At 42.4% G+C, this 26772-nt stretch overlaps 1 protein-coding gene across 3 annotated transcripts in view; it reads right to left on the reverse strand.

The window, feature by feature from the left end:
- The window catches only part of rerea (arginine-glutamic acid dipeptide (RE) repeats a), a 169542-nt gene that overhangs the window by 81820 nt on the left and 60950 nt on the right, over positions 1–26772 (reverse strand). For all 3 annotated transcript variants that reach the window (XM_055049881.1, XM_055049882.1, XM_055049880.1), the window contains exons 2-3: positions 11661–12165; positions 1153–1223 (exon numbers count right to left, since the gene is read on the reverse strand). In XM_055049881.1, coding sequence (XP_054905856.1) covers positions 1153–1223; positions 11661–12021 — 432 coding nt within the window. In that variant the 5' untranslated portion in view covers positions 12022–12165. The remainder of the gene's footprint in view (positions 1–1152; positions 1224–11660; positions 12166–26772) is intronic.

Consider the following 26772-nt stretch of genomic DNA (forward strand, 5'->3'; position numbering starts at 1 on the left):
ATCTCAAAGTGTGCTTTGGCTACTACGTTTTTAGCTCAATTTATTCTCGCCACCGCATAGTCACTACAGAACTAATGCTATTCCCACAGCATGGTGCTAACACCACCACGTTTTATATTAAGGATTCTTCCTGTGGTGCTCAGACATGACACCACATTTCAGTGGCATGAAAATGCAAACAGCACTGATATTTTTGGCCTTAAAAATACAGTTTCATAGCCACAAAACGTGACCACAGACAGAAAGAAATTGTTAAAAAAAACAAACAAAACTGCATGTGTGGTTTCAGGTTCAGTCAAACATACATTTTGTGCAATTTTCAGCTGTCAAGAAGAAACAAGCAGTTGACATCAAGAAATCCTTTATTACAGATGGCGATAAAACACAGAGGGACAGAAAAGCTAACTGAGATCATGCTGCGCGCTACTTGAAAGAGTTTCTGCATGATCGGCATGTGGCCCTGAAATATTCATGATTCATGTGTGTCAGTGAAGCAAAGTATGTGAATCTCTCCAAAAATAATGCACCGTCTTTCATCTGCAACAACAAAGACCAATCTGTTGTGGTGAACTAACATGCAGCGTTCCTTTCAGAAGACGGAGAACGCAGTACGAGACAACAAACTACAAGCGTGTGTGTGTGCGTGTGTGTGTGTGTGTGAGTGTACAAATGTCCTATTGCTTAGAAAACAATCCGCTCTATGCTAAACTGACTGAGCTTGATGAATCAGCCATTCTTGCAGCAAATTAAAAACTAATTTCTTTCTTTATGCAAGGAAAGAGGTAATTTGGTCACATTAGGTTGTAGAAAAAAAATCAATTTAAAACCGGTGAGGGTTTCCTCCATTAAATCAATTAAGTGCATCTACAAACATCTGTATTTTCAGTAGGAGCATTATTACGCACTACTTGCAGTGGACTGAAAATGTGGTAAATATTCAAAGCGGACTCCCAGAGGGCCGTCCTACTTGTCCGGGCAACAAAACCCGACACGAAAAGTCATTTTTGAAATCAGCGCGGATGAAAGCCGCATGCACAAGCAACGCAAAGCCATTTTCCAGCATTAAACACCAGCTTCATTGGTTTATACTGCATCTCAGGTTAGGAGAAGAAGAAGAAAAAAAAAAAAGAACAGACATAAAAATCTACTCACCAGCTTGAAATCCTGAATGCTACAAATAAAGTATGGAGTATTGGGTCGCCGACTCTCAATGTACACACAATCTGCAAGTGAGAAATGGGAAGAAAAAGGGGTTTTAGAAATGATTTTCATACTTATCAGAGCTTTCATGATGCTAAGCAGTCAGACTCGGCAATGCATTATTTCTTGTGCCGTTACCTCTGCTGAAAAGACATTTTTCTCCTCAAGTCAAATTCAATTGGAATGCGAGTAATAGGATTAAAGACTTTTGGAGCGCTACAAGGTTGCCTTTCCAAAGCAAACATTACGCTCAAGGGGAATTATGTTATTGTTCCACTCCGTTTATACACCAGTGAGCAACACTGACTTCGACCTCATCCCACCCAACCCCCACCGCCCCCACCGAGTCATCGCCACATGGCCGTAACCAGGGAGGCGACCTTGGAGGGGACCAAACCTGCAACTCATTTCCTGACATTCGACGATTTTCCTCGCATTTTAAATCAACTTTTGAGTACATCTTCTGGGATCATTTTCAAAGTGCCACCCACATTTACTGGAAATTCTTGCAAAGATGTGTCAAAGGTCTTAAAATCATCTTTTACTTCATGATGTAGTTATATTAATAGTAATACAAATCCAGCTCCCAGTGTATTCATCCCATTATAAAGTAATTGCTTAAGAAAAATCACCCTTTGACAATTATTGGAGATCCTGTGATCAACATTTACAACAACCGTGACAGGACAGCATCAAGTTTTCTTCTGGACCATTTGACAATGTTGAAGCAGACAAACACAAGGATCTTTGACTGTTTCTCAGAGCTCAAACTTTCTGTATCAGTGGTGTCAACACTTTTTCCACATGGGCCAAAAACATCAAGCTCCTCATCCACGCAGGGTCGCAAGGGAGACTGGCGCCGGTCTCCAGTATTCATTGTTTTTCAAAATAAAAAATATTTCTGTTTCTTTCAACCATTTGCATCCAGGCAGGCAAAACTTTGGACACCCCTCTCTGGTTTTGGTCCTCTCTAATACACACCCACAGGTTTGCTGTAGGTCAGTGGTTTATGGTGGAGACTAAACCAGGTTGAGTTGACGTCTGGAGAACCGTTTCTGTGTTGTTTTGGTCATCTAGTTTGCATCATTATCCTGCTCGCCGATAACATCTGCAGTTTTCTAGCAGAGGCCACCAGAGTTACATTTGATGTCTCCTGCTATTTTAAAAAGTTTATAACCCCGACAAGTTCTCCACGCTTCCACGGCTGCAAAGACCCTAACTCACATTATTAAAGACTATGATGTACTTTTCCTTATGTGCAGCCTTTGTTTCACCCCAGATCCACATGGAGTGTTTCTGCCTCCAGATTTTAATTCAATCCCATCATTTTTAAAAAGTCCATGTTGCAACAGATTCCAAAACGAAGAGAATTGCTGCTCAACTTAAAACAGTGAGATATACACTATTTGTTATTTTATTGATATTAAACACATTTTAATTGGATCATTTTTGCTAAAAACATATTTGACACCTTGCTATTTTTTTTCTCTGCTCAAAACACTGGAGTTCAATGCTGTTTTCAATGTCAGAACATGTTCCTGCAATGAAATATAAATTTCATTTTGCCAATTTTTACACCGTTTTGTCTTTCAGATGCTCTCTTGATTCTCTCCCATGATCACATAAAATGTGATGCATTAATCGCATCGTAACCACCAGAGACGTCCCACTCCAATGATGCTGTAGCATAACACGTCTAAATTAGAGGATATGTAATCCCCAACACATTATGTCTAACTAGCTTTGGATTAGATTGACAAAAAAAAAAAACAAAAGAAAACAATCCACCCTCTGTCTCTTATCCATTTTTGAAACGGTGGTCAGTGATGTCGGTCCTGCAGTGAGAGGAGCTGGCCGTGTTGTTGAATGAAATGTGACTGGCGGTACGGTCGGGTCGTGAACTCTCATCTCCTTAACAAAAACATTCACGCTCCCGAGGACGGACTCTGCTGAGAAGAAAATAGGAGGAAGAGGAAACGGCTAAGCCCTGATGCGGCACTCTCCAGACACAACCGGGTATTATTAAACTATAAAAGGAAGATTTCAAGCTGCTAATGTCACATGTATTGTAGTGTGCAAAACCAAACTGGTAAAGAAAAGACAAATCTCCCTGCTCCGTCTGATACAAAAATACAAAACCCAGCTCTATATTGCTTCCTATTGATTTAAAAACAACCAAGCAAGCTCCCGGTTTTTGCTACGACAGCTCGCGTCTTTGTGAGCTCCCTGCCTCAAAGAAAGCCGACAGAGGTAAGATTTACAGTGACAAACACAAACTGCTGGCGCTCATCTCACCAAAAAACACACGCTGAGCGGGTCTGATGCTGAAGAATTAACAAAAGATCTGCAGCTACCTTTTTCTCCCCCCCCCCCCGCTCCACTTCTCTCAGTGACTGACACTGCCATCATCTGTTATTTATTTGTTTGTGTCAACACGGCTATCGATCCGGCTGTGGTTTATCTTACCGCTGGCAGAGGAGAAGGAGGCAGGGGGAGATATTAAATGGCCCTGACACCCAAGATACCGTTTTGTAGAGGTGCTGGTGTGTTACGAGAGCATCCCTGACATCATTTGCTTTGTTTTTTTTTTTTCTAAGTGTGTCTGCATGTGTGTGAGACCCTAGGGTGGGCTTGTTATCTGCTGTGAGCTGAATGAGCTGTTCTAACGGAGGGAGGGATGAGAAGGAGGAGGCGGGGGGAGAGCGGTTATCGCCCACGCTTGGTCTGAGTAACGCATTATATCTCTTTCTTACTCCTAGCCTCTTCCTGTCCTCCTTTTACAGCATCCCTGGAAGTCATTTACAAGATAACATGAATGAAAATGTCCATCAGTCCTATTGTGTGATCCGTGAGCAACACTGGCAGCGTGAGAGATGGAGGGAAGTTGGCGAGGGAGCGGAGGGATGGAAGGGGGTCGGAGAACAAAAGAGACTAATCTGAAGGAGATGACATGTTTCGGAGGAGTCAAATCAGGGGAATTAGGGTTTAGTGTCCCCTCACCTTGGCGGCAAATTCATTTAGAGGAGCCAAATCTCCGTGTCTGTGCCCATGAGCACATCAACAGGCACAAAGGAGAGAGAGCGAGAATGAAAAAGATAGTTGGGGGGTGGCCGCGGTGGGGGACGAGGGCGGGGGACAGGGATCTACTTTAATCACTTACAGACAGCGTGGCAGTCCATTTTTCTAACGTCAAAAGCACATTTTGAATTAATTTTGGACAGTGAAGAGCATAGTCCGCTTTGGGGCATTTCTCTGAAGGCGACTACAAGGCAAAACTCTATGAATTTCAAAAGTTAAAGCAAAGTTAGCACCTTAAAATTTGCCGTCAGAATGAAAAAAAAAGGAAAGGAATTGGCTCCAGGGGAGACACCATGAGGAGGAAACACGGTGGAAACGGGCCTCCTGGTTCCTCAACGGTCGTCGGAGATTGTTAAACATTCCTGCCATTTTGTGCTTTTGGAAGTGGGTCTCCTCGCTCAAGTGGAGAGGTGAAGAGGGGAGGGAGGATAGAGGGTTAGCTGTGGAGTGGGTGTACGTGTGGGGGATGTTTTTTTTTTTTTTTTTAAAGACTGAAGTGCATGCTGGTGTGTAGATGGAGCCTTCACCATAGGAGGAGGGAGACCACAGCAGGACCTTCACAAGAGGAGTGCTCCCATTCCTTCAGCAGCAATAAGTTCAGCTTCCATCGCACCAAACCAGACACGGAGCAAAGGCTCCACACTCCCACTGACTGGGCGCCGGAGCGTTTTAATGCTCGATTTACAAGTTTTACAGAACCAAATCTTTCAATCCTTATCATTATGTAGACCTACAGCAGGCTACATAATAAAAACAGAATTAAAAAAAAGGTAAAATGAAGTAAAAATTTAAAAAAAGGAAGGAAAAAAGTTAAAGGGGAGAAGGAAGGAAAGTAAAAAACATAAAAGAGAAAAATTGTAAAAGAAAAGAAAGAATGAAAGAACAAGTGAAGAAAGAAAGGTAAAAAGAAGAAAAGAAAAAGGGAGGTAAAGAAGGAAAAAAGAAGGAAATGAAGGGAAACGGGACTTAAATTAGTAAAATGATGAAATGGGACAGAAAAGGAAAAATATGGAAGATATCACACAAGAACGGAAGAGAGCAGCTCAAGTAAAAAAGAAACAGGAATAGTCCACAAAAAAAGAAATGAAACAAGTAAGAAAAGAAAGACAAGGGGACAATGTTGGAAGAAGGATGCAAAAAAACAAAGCTGGAACACAAGGAGGCTGGAAAACCAAAAACAATGAGAAAGAAGGAGAAAACAAAGCAGAATGAAGGAAGGGGAAAGAATAGGAACCATTGAGAGGGAGAGAACTGAGGCACAAAGAGCGAGGGAGGAGAAGGAAGGAAAACGATGGAAGAAAGAGGGAAAGACAGGAGGAATGGAGGCAGGAGACGAGGTGGAAAGGAAAGAACAAAGGAACAGAGGTCACACTGTCACCGCTGACTCCAAAGAGCAACGCCATGTTGAATATTATGACCTACACACACAGTCACACACTCCCGACTCCAACTCTTTGTTCGGGGCTGCTGTTCTCTTAAGGCTGCCAAGCGTGTCTGATCTAAAACACACCTCAGCCAAAAGAGTCGTGCATTACTTCGAAACAAATACGATGCCGCTTAATTTGCTGCTGGAGCTCAGCAGCGGGGAGGGGAGGGGCGAGTTCCTGATAACATCATCCAGGCTTTTACTTCTCTGAGCCAAAAAAACAATGAATGAGTCGCACCGTGAACACAGACGTATACAGGCAGTGTTTTGTAAACACGGCAGCGGAGGGTGGCGAGGGGGGAGATGAATATTTTAGGATGAGAGACAGGCTTATTAAAATCAAAGTGTTTGTTTAAGTCATACTAGCAGGTGGTGAGAGTTGGGCAGGAGGCAGGATGCACCTGCATTGTTAAAAGTGGAGCTGGGCTCAACCCAAAAAAAAAAAAGAAACACAAAGCACACATGCATCAACATGCAAGCATGCAACAAAGCTCCTCTGGTGTAATGGCCCTACAGTGGATCTGCACATTTACAATGATGTGAACGCAGACGGTGTCAGGGCTCGGAGGTAAAACTAATAACTGTCAGATTGTAAATTGTCGATTTATTTTGAAAAGCATGTCCGTCTTTCTGATGGTTTATCAGTGATCTTTCAAAGTTTACACAGAGTGTCAAATTTCCGTCAATTCTACAGCTTAGTTCATCAGCAGCACAATGGATGCAATAATGAAACTACAGAGGGTGTGACGACATGGAACAGCTAACGCAGACAAGGGAAGAATAATAAAGGTGTTTCATCTGATCCTGCGCAGACTCCAGCAGCTTGTAGAGACACACCAGCTAATGTCCAAGGCTGTCTGTTCGCTGCTTCCTGCTGGCTCGCTCCCACTAGGCTGGTGTTACATGTAGACAAGGCCTGGAGGTGCAAGGACACTCGATTCCTCCACAGCTTTCCTTCCTGTTTTCCCTTCCGCCGACCCAACAAGTCCGACTTCTCACTAGAAAAGCAAAGGGAAATACCTGGCAAGCGATACCATCAGCTCTCTACAATAGGGGCAGGTCTACAGCTGACTTAGCTACTTGGGGGAAAACAGAGGCTCTTTGACAGTAACCCCCCCTCCGTCGACCCCGCTCCTCTCCTTCTCGCCGAGCCCACGCTTTCTCATTTAGCAGTCGGCAGGTGGTTGGATTTCACTAAAAAGCTCTTTTCCCAGAGTCTCTAGCGTAAAGGAAGAGAGAGCAGAGCAGAGAGAGGCTCTTTTAAAAATAGATCTGCTCAGTTAACGGCAGGCTACAGATTCACACCGCCGTGTTTCAACAGGAAATGATTCCCAGGGCTTGTCCCTTATGTTTGCCTGACTAGAAGCAGCTAAGTGATTGACGGCTAGCCTTTGCGGCTCAGAGGATATGTTTTGCTAATGTGCAGTGGCAGACGTCCAACGTCGAATGAGTAACATTTTACTGGCTTTTTCACAGTCTGCATTCTCACAACAAACCAACCTCTTCAAAGCCTAATGAGAAAGAAATGGTCCTGGAATGTGAAATCACAGAAGCTAATATTTTTGTTAAATAAATAATAATGACATTTTTTATTAAAGGCTCAAATGTAGCAATCAGAAAGTCAAAAATGTTGCCACACTTTTCGTCCTCTCTGTTTTTACAAAAGAGTCAATTCTACTCCTTTAAAATCATGGTGAAATGTGGATCTGGTTTAGTTGAATAAAATGAACAAATTGCCAAACAAAAATATTTATCAAATCTGAATCATTTTTGCACAAAATAACAATATTTAAAAAACCCAAATAAAGAAAAGCAAACAAGCTACATATTAAACTCAGTTTTTGAGGGACATTATATTTAATGAGACTTTGCACAAAAGGTCACATTGTTCAACATATATATTAAAAAATTCCCTTTCGAATGATGCACTGCCATTAAGTGCCATCCCAAGAGGTTCCCACATCTAAAATATATTTAGCCATAAGTTGTCATGTTTTCACTTAACAGGTCATATGAAAATATAAACAAATATGTGGAGGAAAAAAAAACTATACATAACTCCTAACAGACCATCCCTACCATAAAATATGGCAGTGGAAGCGTCACGCTTTGTCATGCTCTTCTTCAGCAGGAAAGAAAATGGGGGGAAGGGTGGAGCTAATTACAGGAGATCTTGAAATAAAGCCAAAAGGCCCTGCTTCTGTTAAAAAAAAAATCTCACAATTATGCAAATTTGTAAGATAAAAATTGATTTTGTGTGAATTTCCACACTTGCAAAAAATAAAGAGGGACTGCCTAATATAATATATTGATGTATGTCAACATCACGTGAAAAAGTCTCAAAAGACGACGTTTAATGCAACATAATGTGGAAACTTGAAGTTCTGATAATCACTGAGGAAATGAAATGTTTATATGACTACAATCAGTGAGGCTGAACGTTAAGGGAAATTGGGAAGCCTGGTCATTGAGCTTCGTGTGTGTTTGTGTAGTATATATCTGCTCTGCAGCTTTAAAACGCTTCAAAACGCACAACGCTCTTGATCCTAAAAGAGCAGAGAAGACTGGAGCAAGAATCACTGGCTGTCCCCATCAACGATGAAACGCAGAAGCACTGTAAGTCTGTCATTTGTTTCTGTATGCTGCAACAAACAAATCATTACCGTCTCACATCTAAAATTAGCTAAATCACATCTCTCTGCAGCTGATGAGGCAACCAGGCTGTAGGACACATGCTGAGGTTCCATTTTGAGGGATAGAAGGGAAATAAGGAGACATGCAGCGGTGAGAGCCAATAGGTATTTAGGATACTGGTGTGTGGATGAGAAAAATCACATTTTAATGTGGCGGCAGATGTATAACAGTTGCACATGTTGTTTTGCATAAGTAGTAGCTATCAGAGTGCTTTGCATGCATGTGCATGCAAAGCATACAGGCAGTTTTTGTGTCCGTCTCCTATTGATCCCCTCCTGGCGATGTGCATGCTCTCTGAGGAGAGGATCTTCAATATGGAGTGGGGGTGGATGAGAAGAGAGAACAGGCTTGGAGGAGTCTATCCGGGCCTGGAGAAGTGGTGTGAGCTCAGCCACAGGGCTCACATCGATCTGGCATGTCTGCTCACCCGGTGTGAGGCTGCTTGCCCCACACAAATGGCCTGGGACACAGTCCTCAGGCCGCCACCGCAGACACTCTCCTCTTTGCGTTTTAAGCAGCAGCAGGGCTTCAGTTAGCTGCAGGCCCAACTACTGGCTGCTCACACTTCCCTTTGCACCAAGTCCCCGTCCAATCGATGTGCACTAAGCTGCCTGAAACCATCTTCAAGGGATAGAAAGGCTAAGCAGAGAGATTGGAGAGTGGTTGGAGACCGGCAGGGTTCAATACTAGATTACCTGTTATTTTGTATGTGATGACACAGGGCCTGCATGCTTCTAAAGCTTCATGTGACAAACAAAAAGCAATCAAAACCCACAACCGGAGCAGATTCTGTCCTGCTTTGGCGATCGCTCTCCATCACAGTCTCCATACATCTGGGGTGGTGCAAATCCCCCTCTGAGGGTGGTCAGTTTTACATATTGTATGTCACTAGACGGGTATAAAGGGATTTAACATTTAGTAAAGCATAATCCATCGCAGGCTTTGTGCCTGCCTAAGCTGCACGCATCAAATCTGATTGCAAGAAGGCTGCTACCAATGGCTAGCTGGGAGGGGAGACGAGAACACACACACACACACCCACACACATACACACACACCCACATACACACACACACCCACACGCATGGTTTGTCACTCGAACAATGAGGATAGGAGACAGCAGGAAGTCTGCCAGGGAGGTGGAGGATCTGCCATGATGACACTGGGAGGTAAATTACAAACGAGAATGTAGGTGCTGAGGCTGTAGTACCAAGTCAAGAGCCGTTCTTAATATAAACCAATCTAACAACCCTCATCGTCATGGTGGGGGTGGGCTGTGACATTTCAGCCCCTCTAAACCTGTCAATCTAACTGGAGGAGAAGACAGGAAACATAAATATTCCCCCAGCACTGGCTACGCTGCGCACTCGGATGTGGAAATTTAAATATTGGATGGAGCTGGCCCTCTGAGATGGTTGGTTGTATTTATACCCCTTTCGAATGTTTCATTGATGTGATTGGCTGTTTACATTATTCTTTGAACTCTACGTCGAGTCAATGCGGCGCAGACCGACTGCACTTTCATTGGCTAACCCTCGGTGTCGGGGTACGAAAGGGCAATAAAAGTGACAATTACATTTATAAGCTGGCGTTTCAGCTAGAAGTCTACCACCACATTCAGTAGAGCTGCACAGTATTAATATTGTAAAACCCTGGAAGTAGGACATCGTTTGTTAATATTTCAGCTATAATATCAGTTATAATAAATCTTTTTTTCCAAGCTCTTCTCTTTCATTGCCAACAATCTGTGGTCTTAAGCATCCACCCAACAGGATGAACATATTATATTCACGCAAAGTTGCAATTGCTGACGTTATCATAAACAATATCGGCCAGAAATGTTTATTATTAATACATCACACAATGATACTGCATATTTACGATAAGTTATGTAGCCCCTAGCATAACGTTATAGATTTAAAAAAATGATACGCTTTAAAGACAGCAAACTATGTATTACTGGACAGAATGGACAACACATCTTCACTCCATAAAAACGTTATCAGTCAGGCTACTTCAGGTACAGTAAGTAGCCCAGAAAGTTTGGGAAAGCAGCACTGGACAAAGAATGAGTAAAAACAGTGTCAACAGCCAAAGTTACAATCTCAAACATAATGTTGATTTTTTGTGATTTTAAACAACAATTTGATCTAACACATTAAGTCCAAACAGTTTTTCCAGTACTTAGCCACCCCAAGTGGAAAAAAAAAGATCAAATAGCAAAAGAATCAATTAATGCAAACCTCCGATGTATTAAACAAGGTGGTTTAAGGAAACCTTCAATGTTTCCTAATGAAACACTTGTACCATGTGAGCGTCCCCTCCACTACCTGACCTTTCACCAGCTCCTACATGAACGAAGAGATGTAACAACGATTTAGTTGTAAGGCGCGCAGCACTGAGCAGCAGGAGAGCAGAGAGCAGCCAGCTTGGCCTCCATCTCTGACTGCTGACATGCTCACCTGCAATATGAACGGTTTGTAAACAACACGTGAAAAAGGAGCCAAAATTACAGCTCAGGATGAGCGCGGCCCTGTTTCTTATGTCCGCGTCGACGAAGCAGCTCAAACATCTCTCCAGGACATCGGAGAACTCTTTGGCCTCAGAAATGATGGCGGACTTTCAGAGAATCAGATGGTGTTAGGAAGAAATCGTTATCGCGGCTGTCGTCACAATCACATCATCTACTAGAGCACCACTTTGCTTTATTGACTCAGCTCAAGACAAAGCTCAGAGTGGGTCACAGGATTGATTGCATGATGCATCGGCCTTTAGCCTGAGGGAGTGTTTCTGCTGTTGGAAGAGTTGATTCTTTGAAGAATCCTCATTCCCTCCGCAGCTCATTGCAACTGAGATGACTGCTTCTTTAAGGGATATCAATTAATGATCAATTAGGCTTTGTTTCCTCGCGTTTCCTAAAGCTAATTTCATCAGGGTACAGGCACAGTTTTACAAGAAATTAAATGCTTTTCCAAACTGAACTCTTCATACTTCTTAGTGGGTGTTTTTAACTTCACTTTGAACAGAAATACTAAGGTTTGTATAGAAGCCATGTTCATTTTGGGAAGGAAGGAGTGGAAGGCATGAAATGAGAATTTCCAGGACAACAGAATGAACTAAAAGAAAGATGGAAAGTCCTGTTGTATAAACGATAAAGAGGTGATTGTTTTACTTTTGCCTATGAGATACACATGGCAGAAGTTCGTGAACTGAACCCAGTGACGGTGAAATGACACAGGTCAACACCGCTGAAGGAACTCACCTCCGGGTCTGTAAACAACGTCGTCTTCCGTAATGAAGGACGTAATCTCTCCATTTTCTGTGCGCTCGTAGCGCGACTTCTTCTTGGGCATCTTCTTCTTGCCCTTCTTGCCGGCGTCCTCGGCCGTGCCGCTGCCTCCACCAGTGCTGCCGTTGTCGTTGTCCTCGTCTTCGCTGTGCTCGCTTTCTGCATAGTTCTTGGCCCCGCCCTCCAGCGTGCAGCTGCGGCGCGGCCTGGAGCTCTCGCTCTCGCCCCGGTCTCCGTCCTGCCGGCGAGATTTCCCGGCCTCTCTTTTGTCCCGGTCCCTGTCTCTGTCTCTGTCCCTCTCTTTCTCCCGTTCCTTCTCTTTGTCGGCCGTCATGATCCGCCACGTGCCTTCCTCAGTCCTCTCACGGCTGGGCCTCCGTGAAAGGTAGACTGTGAGCCTGGGCTTCAGAATTCTGAATTTACCAGTCAAATCCAGGGAAAATTCAGCCACACCAACAACCCCAGTGTTTCAGGAAACCTGCGGAGAAAACAACAACGATTAACACGTTTGTTCCTGTGCAACTGTTAGCTGGTGCATGCACCATTTGCGTCTTTGGTGATAAAATACAACAACCTCCACCTGGAGCGAGGCCGGTTATTCTTAATGGCCGTAATTTTTGGGGGGAAATTTCTCTAAAAACACTGTATGCGCCAGAATAAAACAAGCAGCATTAACAGTTTCAGCTTCAATAATTTCCTCTTGATGAAAGATACAGAAGTAGATTTATTTCAGTGTGAAGTGGAGAAGGAGAAAGGCAAGAACCTGAAGGAAAATCAAAACATTTTGAAGCTACAAGAAGCTTAAACAGAAAGATTTTGTGTTGAACTTTGTCACATAATTGCATAATACCACCACAAACTTCTATGTATTTTGTCGTAATTATATGAGAAAGACCAAAACATTAATGGTGAAGTTTAAAAAAATAACAAAAAAAAAAAACTGCAAAATTTCTTCAAAGTTTTCACAAATTGGAATCTGAAAAGTGTGTTTTGTTTTTAGCAGCATCCATCTTCTCATCAAGTATAATCAACTTCCCTGTCCCTCCTGAAGGTAGATATCCCCACCACGTCTCATCTCATGTTTTCTGAAACGCATACTATTTTGCATGTAAAAGTTGATTTTTCTTTTTTAATCGTACCAGGTAATAGTTTGCCTGTAGACAGAGACTCAGACATGAGCTCTGGATTTCTCCACTCTTCCTGAGTCACCATGATGAAGTCAAATTTCCATTTAATATATTGATCAGCTCTTGATGCAGATTCTTCACTAATGTCCTCTAAAAAAAAAGAAAAAAGAAAAGAAAAAGCCTTTGCGTGCTTCCCTGAACAGCTGGATTTATACTGAGCTTAAATTACACACAGGGAGATCTGGCTACCAAGTGACTGACCTCTAAAGAAGAAGAAGAAGGAAAAAAAAAAAAAGCCAAGTTGGCAGAATACATTTTCACTCAACATCACAATTATGCGCTATTTTGTGTTGGTCTACCACAATAAAAGACAATGAAGTTTGTGGTGGCAACATACGATCAGAGGTGTAACGCTGTTGTTTTATTTCAGCAGTAAAACCAGTAATCTACTTGGTTTACATGGAGCTCAAGCCTCAATGACAAAGTTAGCAGACTACCATCCTTGCAGGCCACTGGTGACATTTCTGCTCATCCATCCATGTGTGCTTATACTTCTACACTCTCCCCACCCCAACCCAATCCAGCACTTAGCTGACAGTCACTGCTGTGATAATGTGAAGTGACAGCTCCGAGGGGGGGGGGAGAGTACAGGAATCCGCTGGGTGAGGGAGGGGAGAGGGAACGAGCCAGAGTCAGTCATTTGCCATGCTTAGCTCGTTGCCACTTACAGCTATCTTCACCGAGCCGCCACTTTTTTCATAAAGCCCTCCATAAACACTGGAGCGCGGCAAAGCTGAGGCAGCGCACTGTCTGCGCCACACTGCTCCTACACACAGCACCCACAAAGGAGGCTACTCATTTACTGCCAATGTTCACCTCCACCTCCGCCCCCATGGCAACAATTTAACAAGAAATGGTTATTATACCCCCCGGAGGGCTGAGGCCGGGCAGTCGGTAGCGGCGTTACCATGGCCATGGTGGCAGCGAGGAAGAAGGGGAGGCTGAAAGAGACAAAACCACCGCTGAGGGAAAATTAAGGAGCGTATCTTCGGGCCAGCGAGCGTTTATTTGAAGAGCCACAAAGACGGAAAGGTGAGGAGTGGGGAGGAGGTGGAAGGTGAGAGGGAGGGGGAGGAGAAAAATGCTTTTGGCTCAAACGAACGCACAGTGATGCACACCGAAGCCTATTTGACAACGGCACTCCTTAGCAGCGGGCGCTGTCATCTCGTGAGCAGACACCAACTGACAGGGCAGCTGCTCTTGTCGTCGGTTTCAACACAAACACAAAGTCTGATTAAACCGCAGCCTCGTCACAGGCCCATTAATCACCTAATGATGAGTTACCAGGCGACCACTGGGCTGCTGGCACACACACACACACACACACACACACACACACACACACACACACACACACACACACACACACACACACACACACACACACACACACACATTAGCGAATAGAGGGAAGATGAAAGGGCTCTGAAGCTTTCTGACGGGCATGTTCGTGCAAGGATATGCAGCCAAAACCAACACATACAGATAGTGTGAGACACTGTGTGTCCTCCTGCTGTGTGTTGGGCCCAAAATTAACTTTCTGACACAATAGCGAAGAGTTCAAGGGGAAAACACTTGATGGATGAGCATTTTATGGAGTTAAATGTCAACTTCATCTAAGCGTTTGAGTGACAAGTTTTGCCACATCTAGAAGGTCAGAAATAAAGTCAAAAATCATCTTGAGGTGTTAAAATGTGTTTCATATTAAATCCGTGTGATACGAGACATGAAAACTGTTTATGAATGCATCACATGGCTAATTAGAGGAATCAGACGCCTGACTGCTCATGTTACATTTAAACCACTGATATTTAAACGGTTTACCTAAATGTAGGCATTAAATCCAATCAGAGCATTCACCTTTATTCCTGGAAGCTGGAACTCGGATCGGGAAGCGGCGTTGCCAGAACCCAAGCACGCTCGAACTGGCAATTAGGAATCCAGTTAGATTTGGTAATTGTTGTGCTCAGTAACCAGAATGACCACTATTAGCTATACAGGCCAATATAAATTGATTTTGTTTTCTCCAGCATTTAAATGCATGCAACAGCAGCAGCTACATATTGCCTGACAGAGGCTGATTTATTGGAATGCAATCCAACAGAAGAGGAAGTAAATAGTCTATTGTAGCTACTGGTTCTTATTTTATAGAGAAGAAGCAGCTTGCCAGCAGATTTTGAGGTGAAAGTCTAACAACGTTAAAGCAAAAGTAAATACAGGTGAAAACATGTTGAAATACATTTAGAAAATATAGAAATTGACCTTTACATAAAAAGTTTAAGACAGCAAAAAACACTAAGTGGCAGCAAATTGTAATAGTGGCATTCTGTACTGTTTATTATTATAGCATCTCCGTGCCTGTATGTTGGTAATATATTCTTCAAACTGTGATAGGTGAAGAAATCTCCTGCAGTGAGGTGACATCAAACAGGTTGAACATTTTATAGAGATCCAGGATATGCAGGTAATTTCTGCTCAGCTGCTACATTTGCCGTTTTCAGTGTCAGAGAGGGTTTTAAAAATGGCAGAGTAAACACAGAGGTGTAAAAACAACATGTGGAAACATTTCCACAGCTCCTTCTAGCTGCCGGAGAGCGAGTGAGCGCAAGTCTTTCAGCAGAGAACGAAGGCCTTTGTAGTTCTTAAAGAGCAAAGCAATTAGCTAAAACGGGGTATTAGCAGTTCAAAGCTTTCAAGATACCAAAAATCCATCCACAACTCTCCTATCGGTGCCTCTCTACATATTTACTTTTTCCCAGCAAAAGTAAATATCCACTTGCATTTTACAGCTGTTTATTCCAAACGTTTGCTTCTACTGGCAAGTCGAGAAGGTGGTAGGAACACAAAGACCTTCACAACGGCACCATTTGATAGCTGGGCTCAAATCCCGAAGGCTGCCAGAATCTGTGTATATGCTAAGCACCTCCTCGCTCCTCTAATCAGTAACATAAGCCTCTTCCAATGAAACCAACAAGGACTCTAAACTGTTGCAAATGGAGGGCTGACCCCCTCTCCTTTGATGTCAGAGGCAGATGTAATCCCCTGCACGGATCTTTACAACCTAGGTACGATTAGTTTGCATCTGGAGACGCTTTGCGCAGCTGCTTTGCTACAAATTCTTTAACTTTGACTATTTCACCAGAAATACACACTGTTAACCCTAGACGGGTAAAAACGACAGAAAGGAAAATCTTAGAAGCTCCGGTGAGGTACTTTTACGCGAGCGGTGGAAGATGAACAAGAAGGAAAACGTAGAAGCAGTCAGTGATTCTGTACCAATAGGGAGAACAGGAATGAGAAAGTAAGATATATGTAGAGAGAGAAAGAGCCATTTCTTCCTCCAGTACTCAAAAAAGAAACACAAAGTGCTCAGTGGAAAGCGGCGCTGGCCGATGAATAATACTGTGAGGGGGCAGGTGAGGCCAGGAGCTATTACACATCAATCACTGGGCCAGGACCCTTTGAAAGATACCAGCTGTCTTAATGGAAAAGCAGAGGAGGGGGAAGTGGCTGAAGAGGGGTTGAGAAGGGCCTGGCTAACGACACCTAATCCGCCATTTACATTACTGCAATGAAGTCCAGGGCTAACAGCCAGGGGGGGCCTCAGCTGAAATACATTTTTCTTTTGCGTGCCTTTCACAATGAGACCTCTGGCCTGAAAAAACCCCCACATAGTTTGTGGCTCGATTAACACATCATTCCCCCACCGGCGGCCGCACAGCAGGTTTGTGTTACTAAACGCAGCTTTTTTCCTTCACTCTCAAAAGAAGGTACGTTTTATTCATTCCAGTCACTCCCACGATTAACTAAATCCAAGATCTTTCGGCGGATAAACAATGAAATCATCGAGCAGTGTGATAGATCAGTCGGGTCGATGTTTTATCGTGCTAAATCTAAGTATTTGATAACAAATATTGCTCAAGTTGCACATCCTTCTCCTTCAATCATCCACTAAACATGACAATAATAGAAATTTAAGTGGGGAAATATAATGATGGCACAATATGACCAGCACACTGATTCACTCAGATTAGGGAGAGAGCCTGAGAAGTCATTCATGGCATATTCAATCGCAGAATTATGGAGTAGCAAAATGTGATTGGCAAGGATTTAGGGCAGGCTTTGCTTGGGGATTGAATGAAATACTCGCATGAATACAGATTAGAGGAGAACAATGTTAGCATGAATATACACAGGGTTATTAACAATGAGGGCGCCTCAAATTGATCCGAATAAACCAGCCAGATTCTCGGTGGAGTGGGGATCCTGGCCGTGGCGGTGTGGAGCTGCAGCGCGTTTTCGTCAGCTCCAATCCATTACTCAGAGTGATCTAATCTAAGCTGCCATCCAAGCTCCCTAGAAACAACAGCACAATGAAAGGCTCAGCTGGAGGCTGGGGTAGGCCACTTCATAAGGGATTCTTTGTGGTCTCTGCACCCTTCCTGCTTTGTCTTACCTGCTGCAATCATGCCTCGCTTTGCTCTCTGCTATGTTTTAGTGCGCCCAACACTTGTTTTTTTCAATTTACAGATGATAACCACATATGTTTTGTTTCCCTTTCCGCTAAACTTGCTTTTGCAAAGACTATTTTTAGTCAACATCCGGGGTTACTTTAGCAGGTGAAAACCACGCTTCAGAGAGAGAGAGAGAGAGAGAGAGAAGGGCAGCATGGGGGTTTCCAAAGAAAACACTCAACCTTAACTTGGAACTGAAATTATTTAAAGCAAATCAGTGCTGCACCAGATCAGATTTGAAAGCAAAAGACAGATAACAGTGAAATATTGCAGATAGGAATTATGAACAAACTATATCCTATAGATCACAATAAAAACAGATGCTTTCTGTCAGAAGTACAATCTAATCCTCAGGGCAGCAAGGATGGATGGATGTACAAATTGGTAGACAGAGTGGAAAAGGTAGAGGGACAGATGGATGTATGAATGGGTGAAGAAAAGACGAATACATAGTTTAATTGAAGGTTCGATGAAAGGATGCATCAATGGATGAATCTGTAGATGGATGAAAGGATAGACGTACCGACTGTATGGATGAAAGGAGGACTGTTGAATGTACCGAAGGTTGGAGGATGTATATGGACAGAATGACTAAGAACAGAATAGATGGGTGTGAAAGTGACAAATGAAAGAATAAACGGATGGATGCAACTTTCAGAGAGCAGGACAGTGAATAAATCTGGAAAAATAAACATTTTTTTCTACATCAATTTCTTCTTTCTACATTCCTCCAGCACCGCAATTGACTTAAATCAAATTCCAGACTTCCAGACTGCGCCGAGGTCCTGTAATCAAACATATTTCTCACAGTCACACAGAAACACCTTGTGTTGCTCCTCACAGTCTAAGCCTGTACTCCATCTCCAGAAGACTAAATTCCCCTCCACTCCATTTGTGGGCTTCTCCACAAGAGCCTGAATTGACCCTGAGGCGGGCACGCCGCAATCCAACACATCCATTACCTCCAATGTTTGTGAGCTAGAGCTTCACTTTGCGTCCTAATACCGGCTGCTTGGAGATACACAGCACCTACAGGTTTCTGCAGCCCGAGCAAAGCTGCTATTTCATCGTCACATTTTGACATAACTCCGAGGAGGGGAAATGCCAGGGCTGTCCACCTTCAGCCTTTTTGCCTTTCCGCTAAATGAGGCACTTTTAAGAATGTAATGGCGAGCGAGCCAGTGAAGGACCTCTCCCAATGTGCCATTGATAACAGAGGCTGGAGAATGTGAGGTATGCGCTGGCAGACAGAGCTATCATGAACGTGGCTCATAATTGAGTTACCGTGTAGCTCTGTGAGAGGCTGTGTGAAAAAAGAGAGGATTTCTAGAGTCTCTCACATTCACCGAGGCTCTGACAATTCAATTTTTTGGTATATTATGCTGTTGAAACGGAAATTTAGCCTCTGTTGAAGCTGGGGTCAGGAGGGGTATAAATACCCACCGGGGAGACATCCAACTCTGATTTGTACCAGAGAAGATTTGTATCATGTCTGTGTCTCCAAACGTTTATCATTATGAAACAGAGCAGAAGGAAGGAGTGGGGGGCTTACACGACATTTTCTCAATCAGATGCATGCCGGAAAAAGATTTACTAGTATAAAGTAGAGATAGGGAAAAAAAAAAATAAAAAATCAACAGTGATTTTTGCCTACTGTTGAAAAGACTCTTGAGATTTTAATATCTGAGCACTCAATCATGTAGCACTTCCACTGATATTCTGCAATCAAATATCCCCACTCTTCCTCTGCAATCTGCCTATCAGCGTAACAAGCCTATCCATCAGTTCAACTTCAACTGGTAGCCCAAATGAGCGTGAGAGGGGAGGAAATGTATTCATACAGCTGCCCTACATCCTCCAGCTACACTAATCACTATGCCACACAGAGATGTGCCAACGCAAAGGAGGAAAAAAAAAAAAAAAAAAAAAAAAAAAATACGAAAATAGATTAGAGTGACAGATAAGACAGCTCGGAGGTTTCAGAGTGATGGCGCGGGCCAGCAGGAGCCATGAAGGATGCCGTCAAGAACAGTGATGCGGCAAAAAACAAAGCCACCGAGGTCAGCACACGAAACGATTCCTCCGCCTAAATTATTAAGCGACGTAACGGCAAATTCTGCTCAATCCTCGAGCAGATGGTCGGGGCGGTGGAGGACAATCCCCTCCTTTCAATGCCTTTTACTGATCGGGGGTAAAGACGAAGGGGGCGGGGGACCTCCACCTCAATATGCCACAGGATGATATTACCGCTAATTAAGTAGGTATTTTATTTCATATGCAAACATCTCTGCTCTAACCACCAACCGCCACGACACGGCCATCTCCACTGATTTCTGGAGGGAGACGAGTTAAACAAAGCCTTCCTTATTTCTCTGTAGTTTTCCACCGTGGCGTCGTTTCAATGTGCAGCCCAGCGCGTTCTATCAGGGTGAACTCTCAAATAGTGTCGCATGACTTAAAGTCAGTAAAACATGAGATGATGTCGATTAGGAATCATGTCAAAGCTGGTCAGTGAATGTACTGGTGCCTTATTTGTCTCAGACTGCAATACATAGAACACCAAATGTAAGCTTTTCCAGTTTTCTTACATCTCCGTGCTGGTCTGCGTTTTCATAAATAATCGTCTTAGTGGTATTAAACTGAGGCTTCTTATGGAAAGGCCAACAAGCATAAAAATGTATTTGTTCTCCGAGACATCTAGCTTTGTGTGGACTAGATCCAAGTCGGTTTGAAAGTTGGTGATTGTTGAAGAGAAAACACTCAACAATAGGCAAAATCTGTTAGAGGACTAATGGAGGGTATGACGTTAGGAATACAAAGTGTTGTGATGATCTTGAATATTGTACTGATATTATTGGTTAACGCGACTACTCTTGCTTTTCCTACATCATGACAAACCTCCATTCTCCTAAAGCAGGTTGGTCACTGAAAGTCATCTGGAACGACCAAATATCACATCAAAGCAGTCCTTTGCAACAGCAGCTATTTTTCTACCCAATTGTCATGTGAATTTTGAGCAAACGTTTTAAAATGTCGCATAAAAAAAATGTGAATTAAGCATGTTTTCCATACACTGACTTGGAGTAAATCTACCAGGATATGCAGAACGGGGTTTCGTCAGATGTTGATGCCGTAATAAACAAGACGTAAAGGTTGCAGACCAACATGGACTAAACATCTCAGAAAAATGAAGAGTTTCCCCCTCCATGCTGGAGGCTTGAACTTTGAAACTATTCCAACTTTTGTGTCTCTGGTACAGCACAGACTCATTTAGCGGATGGAAAAGTTTGCTACATCAGAACTTATTTGGCAATTGTGTTCCCATCTCCCCTTTAGAGCATTTTGTATTTTTCAGAAAAGCCAAATAAAAAGCAAGAATAAAAACATTTTTGTAGAATTGAGAAAGTTATTTCAAATTTTGCAGATTTTTGATAAACCTTTTCTCATGTAACACTTCAAAAATACAGATAAAAAAAAAAACATCGATAGAAACACGGCTTGTGATACAGCACAATTTTTATTTCTGGACAATTACATTCATATCTCTGGAAAAAAAAACATAATGCTGACATTGTTTAAAAAAAAAACACCGTCTAAGCTCTGTGCATTTTTTTTTACAATTTTCTGGAGAAGAAGTTATGCACTAATGAAGACGGTGTGACACTCACCAGACTACAGCACTTGTTTCAAGGTAACGAAGACAGAAAAACAAGCATTTAAAGTACAGTCAGGCAGAAGCTGCTGCAATAAGGCTATGAAATAAATAATGCTTTTCTGTTCTTTCTGTATACAGAAGATGTGCTGCACATTAATGTACCGTCAACACTGGAAATTGACTGAAATGACTGTAGGAGAGACTAGAGATGGTTTTACTAATCAATAGCAATTCCCAGTTTTCTTTAAAGTTGGACCACACAGTAAAATGCGCTTCGAGTTCCTCATGAGAGGTAGAAGTTGTAAATTAGAAAATCACAAGATCCCTTCCATTTATGTAATAAACATGTTCTTCACATTTAATTTGATTTCTATTAGAAAACGCATAATTATGAACATGCTGTTGAATGATGTGTAAATGATGAGCGCTAAAGTCCTGAGACCTTTGACGAACAGACAGGCGCGTGATTAACTTGCCAATCAGAGATCAGACCCAGCTAAGGGAAAATTGACTAATTCTGAACTGTGGTTATTTGTTGATTGATTAGTTGATCTCCATCTGTTAGCATGTTTGTTCTGAGTAAAGCTGTATCTACGTGAGAAATGTACAAAAATCTACTAAATTTCATGGTGCTTTGCTGAAGCCTAAAAATGAATCTGTTTACATAAAGCTGAGAGTGTGCTGAACATTTTGATGCCTAACACATGGGTATCGTGATGAACACAAGCGCTTCAAATAATGAAAATACCCTTAGGGTTAAGCTTGCATGCTGCTAAAACTGCAATCAAATCCAGGGTGGCATTGTAAATATTACCACATTCTGGATGAGTTTGCTTTCAGTCATTCCTCCTTAACAAAATAAAAAAAAAAAAGAAAAGGAGGAAAAGGGGGCAGATGTGATGAAAATGCTGTTAGGGCGAGCAGCATCTCAGAGCTCAGCTCATAAAAACAGAGAACCTGGGATTTAAGCCTCTTACAGCGGTCGAGGTTTTTAGGTTCTGCACACACACACACACGCTTCGACCACACAATTAATTTCTAAAAGCGTGAAAGGGCCAGACCTGTATGGCTTAGTGCTTAGACTAGAAGTGAATGTTTAGATCCTCTTCCATGTTTAGACGTCGCCGACAAAGGGAACTATTTTCTGGAAATATTAAGAGCAGGGGATTGCTGGTAGAATAATGGGCTTTTGGGGAAGGAATTTAAGAACAGAGTATTGAGTATTATACAATGTACTGTGGTGATCCGGAGATTAACTCTGTCTGTTCATGTGTGAAATGGAGACTTGATCCCCGACTGATAGCGTCCTATGGCTCCTACAAACACAAGCTGCATTATACCCACCTCCCCCCCACCCACACCTTAAAACTGCAAAACACCGGTTTAGAAGTTGCACCCGGTGCAATAAAACAACAAAAGGCATGTTAAAAACACAGCCCAACACCTACATAACTCACACTGCCTTCAGTTTGATTGTCTCCTTGATACAGGAGGTGAACAAAGCTGGCTGTGTATCTGAGCTGCTGAGTAAGCCTCAGATATTCTTGGAATGTTAATGTTAGGCTTTGACCATGGCAGTCTCACTGACTTCTCCTCTTGTTACAACTCCATTAATGACAAGGAGAGCACTGCTCTGCTCTGCTCTGCTCTGCCTGTGCTGTGTGATTTTCTGATGGCGCTCGCAGAGTAACTCTTAACTGCCACTGTGTTATGAAACATAACTGTGAGCTAATCCTGTGCTTACGTTGAGTTTAAGCACGCCATATGCTGCGTTCATGCACAGAGAATCAGCCTCAAATGCGTCTGCTACTAGTCGGACTGTCGGAAAAAATGTCTGTTTGATTTATTTTTGAACTAATTGTTAAAGTAACTGAACACAGTGTGTCATCTCCTCTTTGTGAATTATTTTTCATAGAGTATGTCTATACAATTTTAAACAATGCAGCTTTGGAAGCTGAAATACCTATCTGCAATGCTACTTGACATCCTATTGGCCAGTGTTTGCAAAGCAGCCAATCCAGGAGCCCCAGGCTTTCTACTTGGATCCGATTGGCTGTACCACCAGGAGCGGAAATAAGAAAAATTGTGAAATTAAGATTCTGCAGACAGAACAGTTTCCACTGTGCTTATCAAATCATATTAAAAAATACCACAGGTCCAATCTAAATAACCAATTTTATTTTTATATTCTTTTTTTATACCAGCCAATGGATGTGAAGAAAGCACCAAAACCTTTAATGATCTATTTAAAAAAAAATAAAATAAAAATGAAAACCTTGTATATACTTATCTCAAATGTGATCAACACCAAGTGAAAATGAACAAAAAAGGACTCATTACAGGGATGAGCGCAGCACTGTTACTATTTTAAAAGACATAACATTAATATTCAATATGAATATCAACTGTGAGTATTATTTATCGGTTTGCCTGGTCTAAATGTCATTCATTGAGATAGTAGCATTCTCTACACGGTCAAATGTCTTCACTTAATGTGGCTGCATTAAGCCTGACCACACATGGACAAAGCCAGAGTGCAAAAGATATTTTTTATTACTCTTTTTTTATGACATCTTGGAGATGTGACTATAAAACCATATTCGGGTCAAGAAGCTTGGCTTCGGTTTTAGACCTCAGTGGTGTAAATGGCTATAGAACCCCCCTCCCCAAAAAACAGTGAATTGCTCTTTTTGCTTTTAGAAGGAGTGTCTCTGTTTCATTCATTATTGGCTGAAAATTGTGATCAGAGTTGGAGAAAAACTCTTGCTGAGACAAGACAAAATTAAGAATAAGGGTGGTTATCTAAACGCAAAATAAATAGATAGTATTTATTTTTCTCAAAAACTTAGACTATCAGATAAAGGGATGATCCTAAAGCAAATTCTGTACAACCAGAAGGTTCTCAGTTTGAATCCGGAAGCAGTCTTTCTGCACGTGCGTGTGTGTTTTCTCTAGGTACTCCGGTTTCCTCCCACAGTCCAGTTACATTAGTCTTTTTCTCTATATTGTCGTTAGCAGTGAGTGTGTGTGTGCGCAGATGTTGGTCCTGTGTGTGTCTCATGCATAATGTTGCGTTAAAACTACCAAACCAAACAATGTGCTCAAACCTTCTGTTAAACATCATCTAACTAAAAAAAAAAACAAAAACTGTCAAACAATGGCGATAACCAGTGGTGGGTTTTGTTTATATACACAACCCACTGCTGGAGCTGAGCAGCTGTATTAGCAGAGCTGGTCAGACTGCGTTCCCCACCAATCAATGGCTGGAGTGTAATGTGCCTTGACCTTCTAGCTTTCTTTCAGCAGCTCTTTACGTATATTGCTGTCTCTTCTCGTATATCACTTGGGCAAATGGCGTCCTTCACCCCTCTGCCTCCTTTCCCCTCCTTTAAAGGCTGAGGGGACATCTTTGCCTCTGCTGTACTCAATTGACAGCCGTTGCAGCTCCCTGTCATGAAGGGAGGCTGAGGGGGGAACAAGGCTCACAAAGGGGGAAACGATACAATGAATAATTGTCTTTCATAACACGCCCCACCCCTCCTTTATTAGCATCAAACAATAATTAACAGGGAACAAGGGGCAATGGAAAGTCTGCCTTCCGTTTTCTGGGACAAGGGGGTCAACATGCCCCTCAACCCTTCCCCCGTCCTCACTGTCAAGCAGAAGACATCTCATCGCTCTAAAAACACACTCTTAGCTTATTTATGACGCTCAGCAGGAGAAAAAGCGGTGTTCGTGCTGCACTCAGCAAAAACTGGCCAGGCCGCTTTACGCAGCATTTCACTTCTGTCTGTCTCCACGTCTTTCCCCCCACCCCGACATTTCAATATCGAAGACAAAAAGAATATAAATAAATTGCTGTCGTCGGGAGTGGTACCCGGTGAAAATGAACCTTGTTTAACTGAAAACGTTAAACAAGGTTACTGTCGTTACTGTCAGCCCCGGACTGACAGTAACGAAGCCATTTGTGATCAAATTAGCTTTGCACTCAGAGCTTCATTGATCTCGCAGCTCATCTTTTCGGATGAGTCCTGGAAAGGCAGCTGGTAATCCAATAGCAGGGAAGTGCTTCAAGGACTCCGCCATGTTTACCAACCTATTCCCCCGCACAGACGGCCCAACAAGTCAGCGAACGGCACTCTCCGGACGGATTGGAAGCCTCGGGGCCTCGGGAACGACGGCGAAATCAGTAAGAGCCGCAGTGTGACTGAAACCAAGGTACTTGAAAGGCGAAAGTAATTGCTTTCACCACAGCTATCCTATCATGTAATGAGTAAACAGGATGATTCAAGCAAAGTCTAAACAAGCGCTTAAATGTACTGAGCAGTAACACTGGCGCCCTAATGGAGGCTTCACTTCTTAAGCCACATGTAAACTCTACCACGAAATAATGACTATCAATTTAAAGGATCTGGTCTCTCAATGCTGAGTGTGAGCGCTTCATAACTGCATCATCTTCCAATATACTCTTCCTGCAGTTTAAAATTATCCTCACCAGATGACAGAGGAAATGCTTGAGTAGTCGGGGATTTTTTCCAGGCTGAACAGAGATCATTGAACACATGTGTGCCCCTCCCCCACGTGTAGCTGCACAGCCCAAGTGAGCTACCTAAAGTAAGACTAGTTCTTTTGCTTGCAAGACAGACTGAATTTGGCAATCTGGAAATGCCCTTTTAGATGAAAAACAACTTTATCATAGGTATAATATTTCATTGGGATGCCTTTAATTTTGATTATAACTCACATTTTCTTTGTTTCAATCAGTTTCCACAATGTCACAAGATATATTTCCATCCACTGTTGCATTAATTTTCACCAAAACCTTGTACTGACCACTGCTTTTCCAGAATATCCCATGGAAGAGGATAAATCTGGACCAATCAGATCACATGACATTTTTACGTCACTCTGGAGTCTAATTTGTATGCTACCTTTCAAACTAAAGCCTTTTTTTCCCCCGGTTAGCTCCTCTGATTAGTGGCTATCTATGGCTCCGCTGCTGCTCAGTCCCAATCCTTTGACTTCCCTTTGCATTGTTGGTACGAAAATGCTCTTACTTTCGACATTGAACAGCCCTGAGCGTTATGGTTGTTTTACTTCAATTTGATTTCAAAGTGCCTGACAGCTATGATCATTTAGGATTTCTATCCAACCACATTTCATCTCAAAGTTGCTTTCTTAACAATGCTTTAGACAGTTCTCAACCTGATTTTAGTCGTTCCTGCAATATTTTCAGACGTTTTCTCTGCTTGATGCAAATTATTTGACCATTCTTACACAAACCAAAATTTTTTTTCCATGACCACAGGAAGTAACTATCTTTATGACTGATAAAAAAAATGAGAAGCTACTCACTGAATCATTGTGGATTAAATTATTTGCTGCCATCTGAAAGGTTACCACCCAAGAAGTACATAAGCAATAGTTAAATATAGATGGCAATTCAGTGCCCAAAAAAAAAAAAGCACTAAAAGTAATGGGATAGAAACTAAAGGGCATGACTTATTGTCTTGGTAAGGTCACACCATTTTAAATTACAGTTGGTACTCCACATGCTAGTAAGGGGAGGGCTGTCTTTTTTTCAAAGATTTGTGAATATAAAAGAGCTGGCTTCTTTGTTTCCCAAATGAATATTCATCTGGCATATTTCAGAGCTTTCAATTATTAGGATTATTATAATTACATGTCTAAAGCAGAACCAGAAATACTTGATTTTCTGTTGACAGCAA

The sequence above is a fragment of the Poeciliopsis prolifica genome, unplaced genomic scaffold, assembly GCF_027474105.1.
Source record: "Poeciliopsis prolifica strain line A6 unplaced genomic scaffold, Auburn_PproV2 SCAFFOLD029, whole genome shotgun sequence".
Classification (NCBI taxonomy): domain Eukaryota; kingdom Metazoa; phylum Chordata; class Actinopteri; order Cyprinodontiformes; family Poeciliidae; genus Poeciliopsis; species Poeciliopsis prolifica.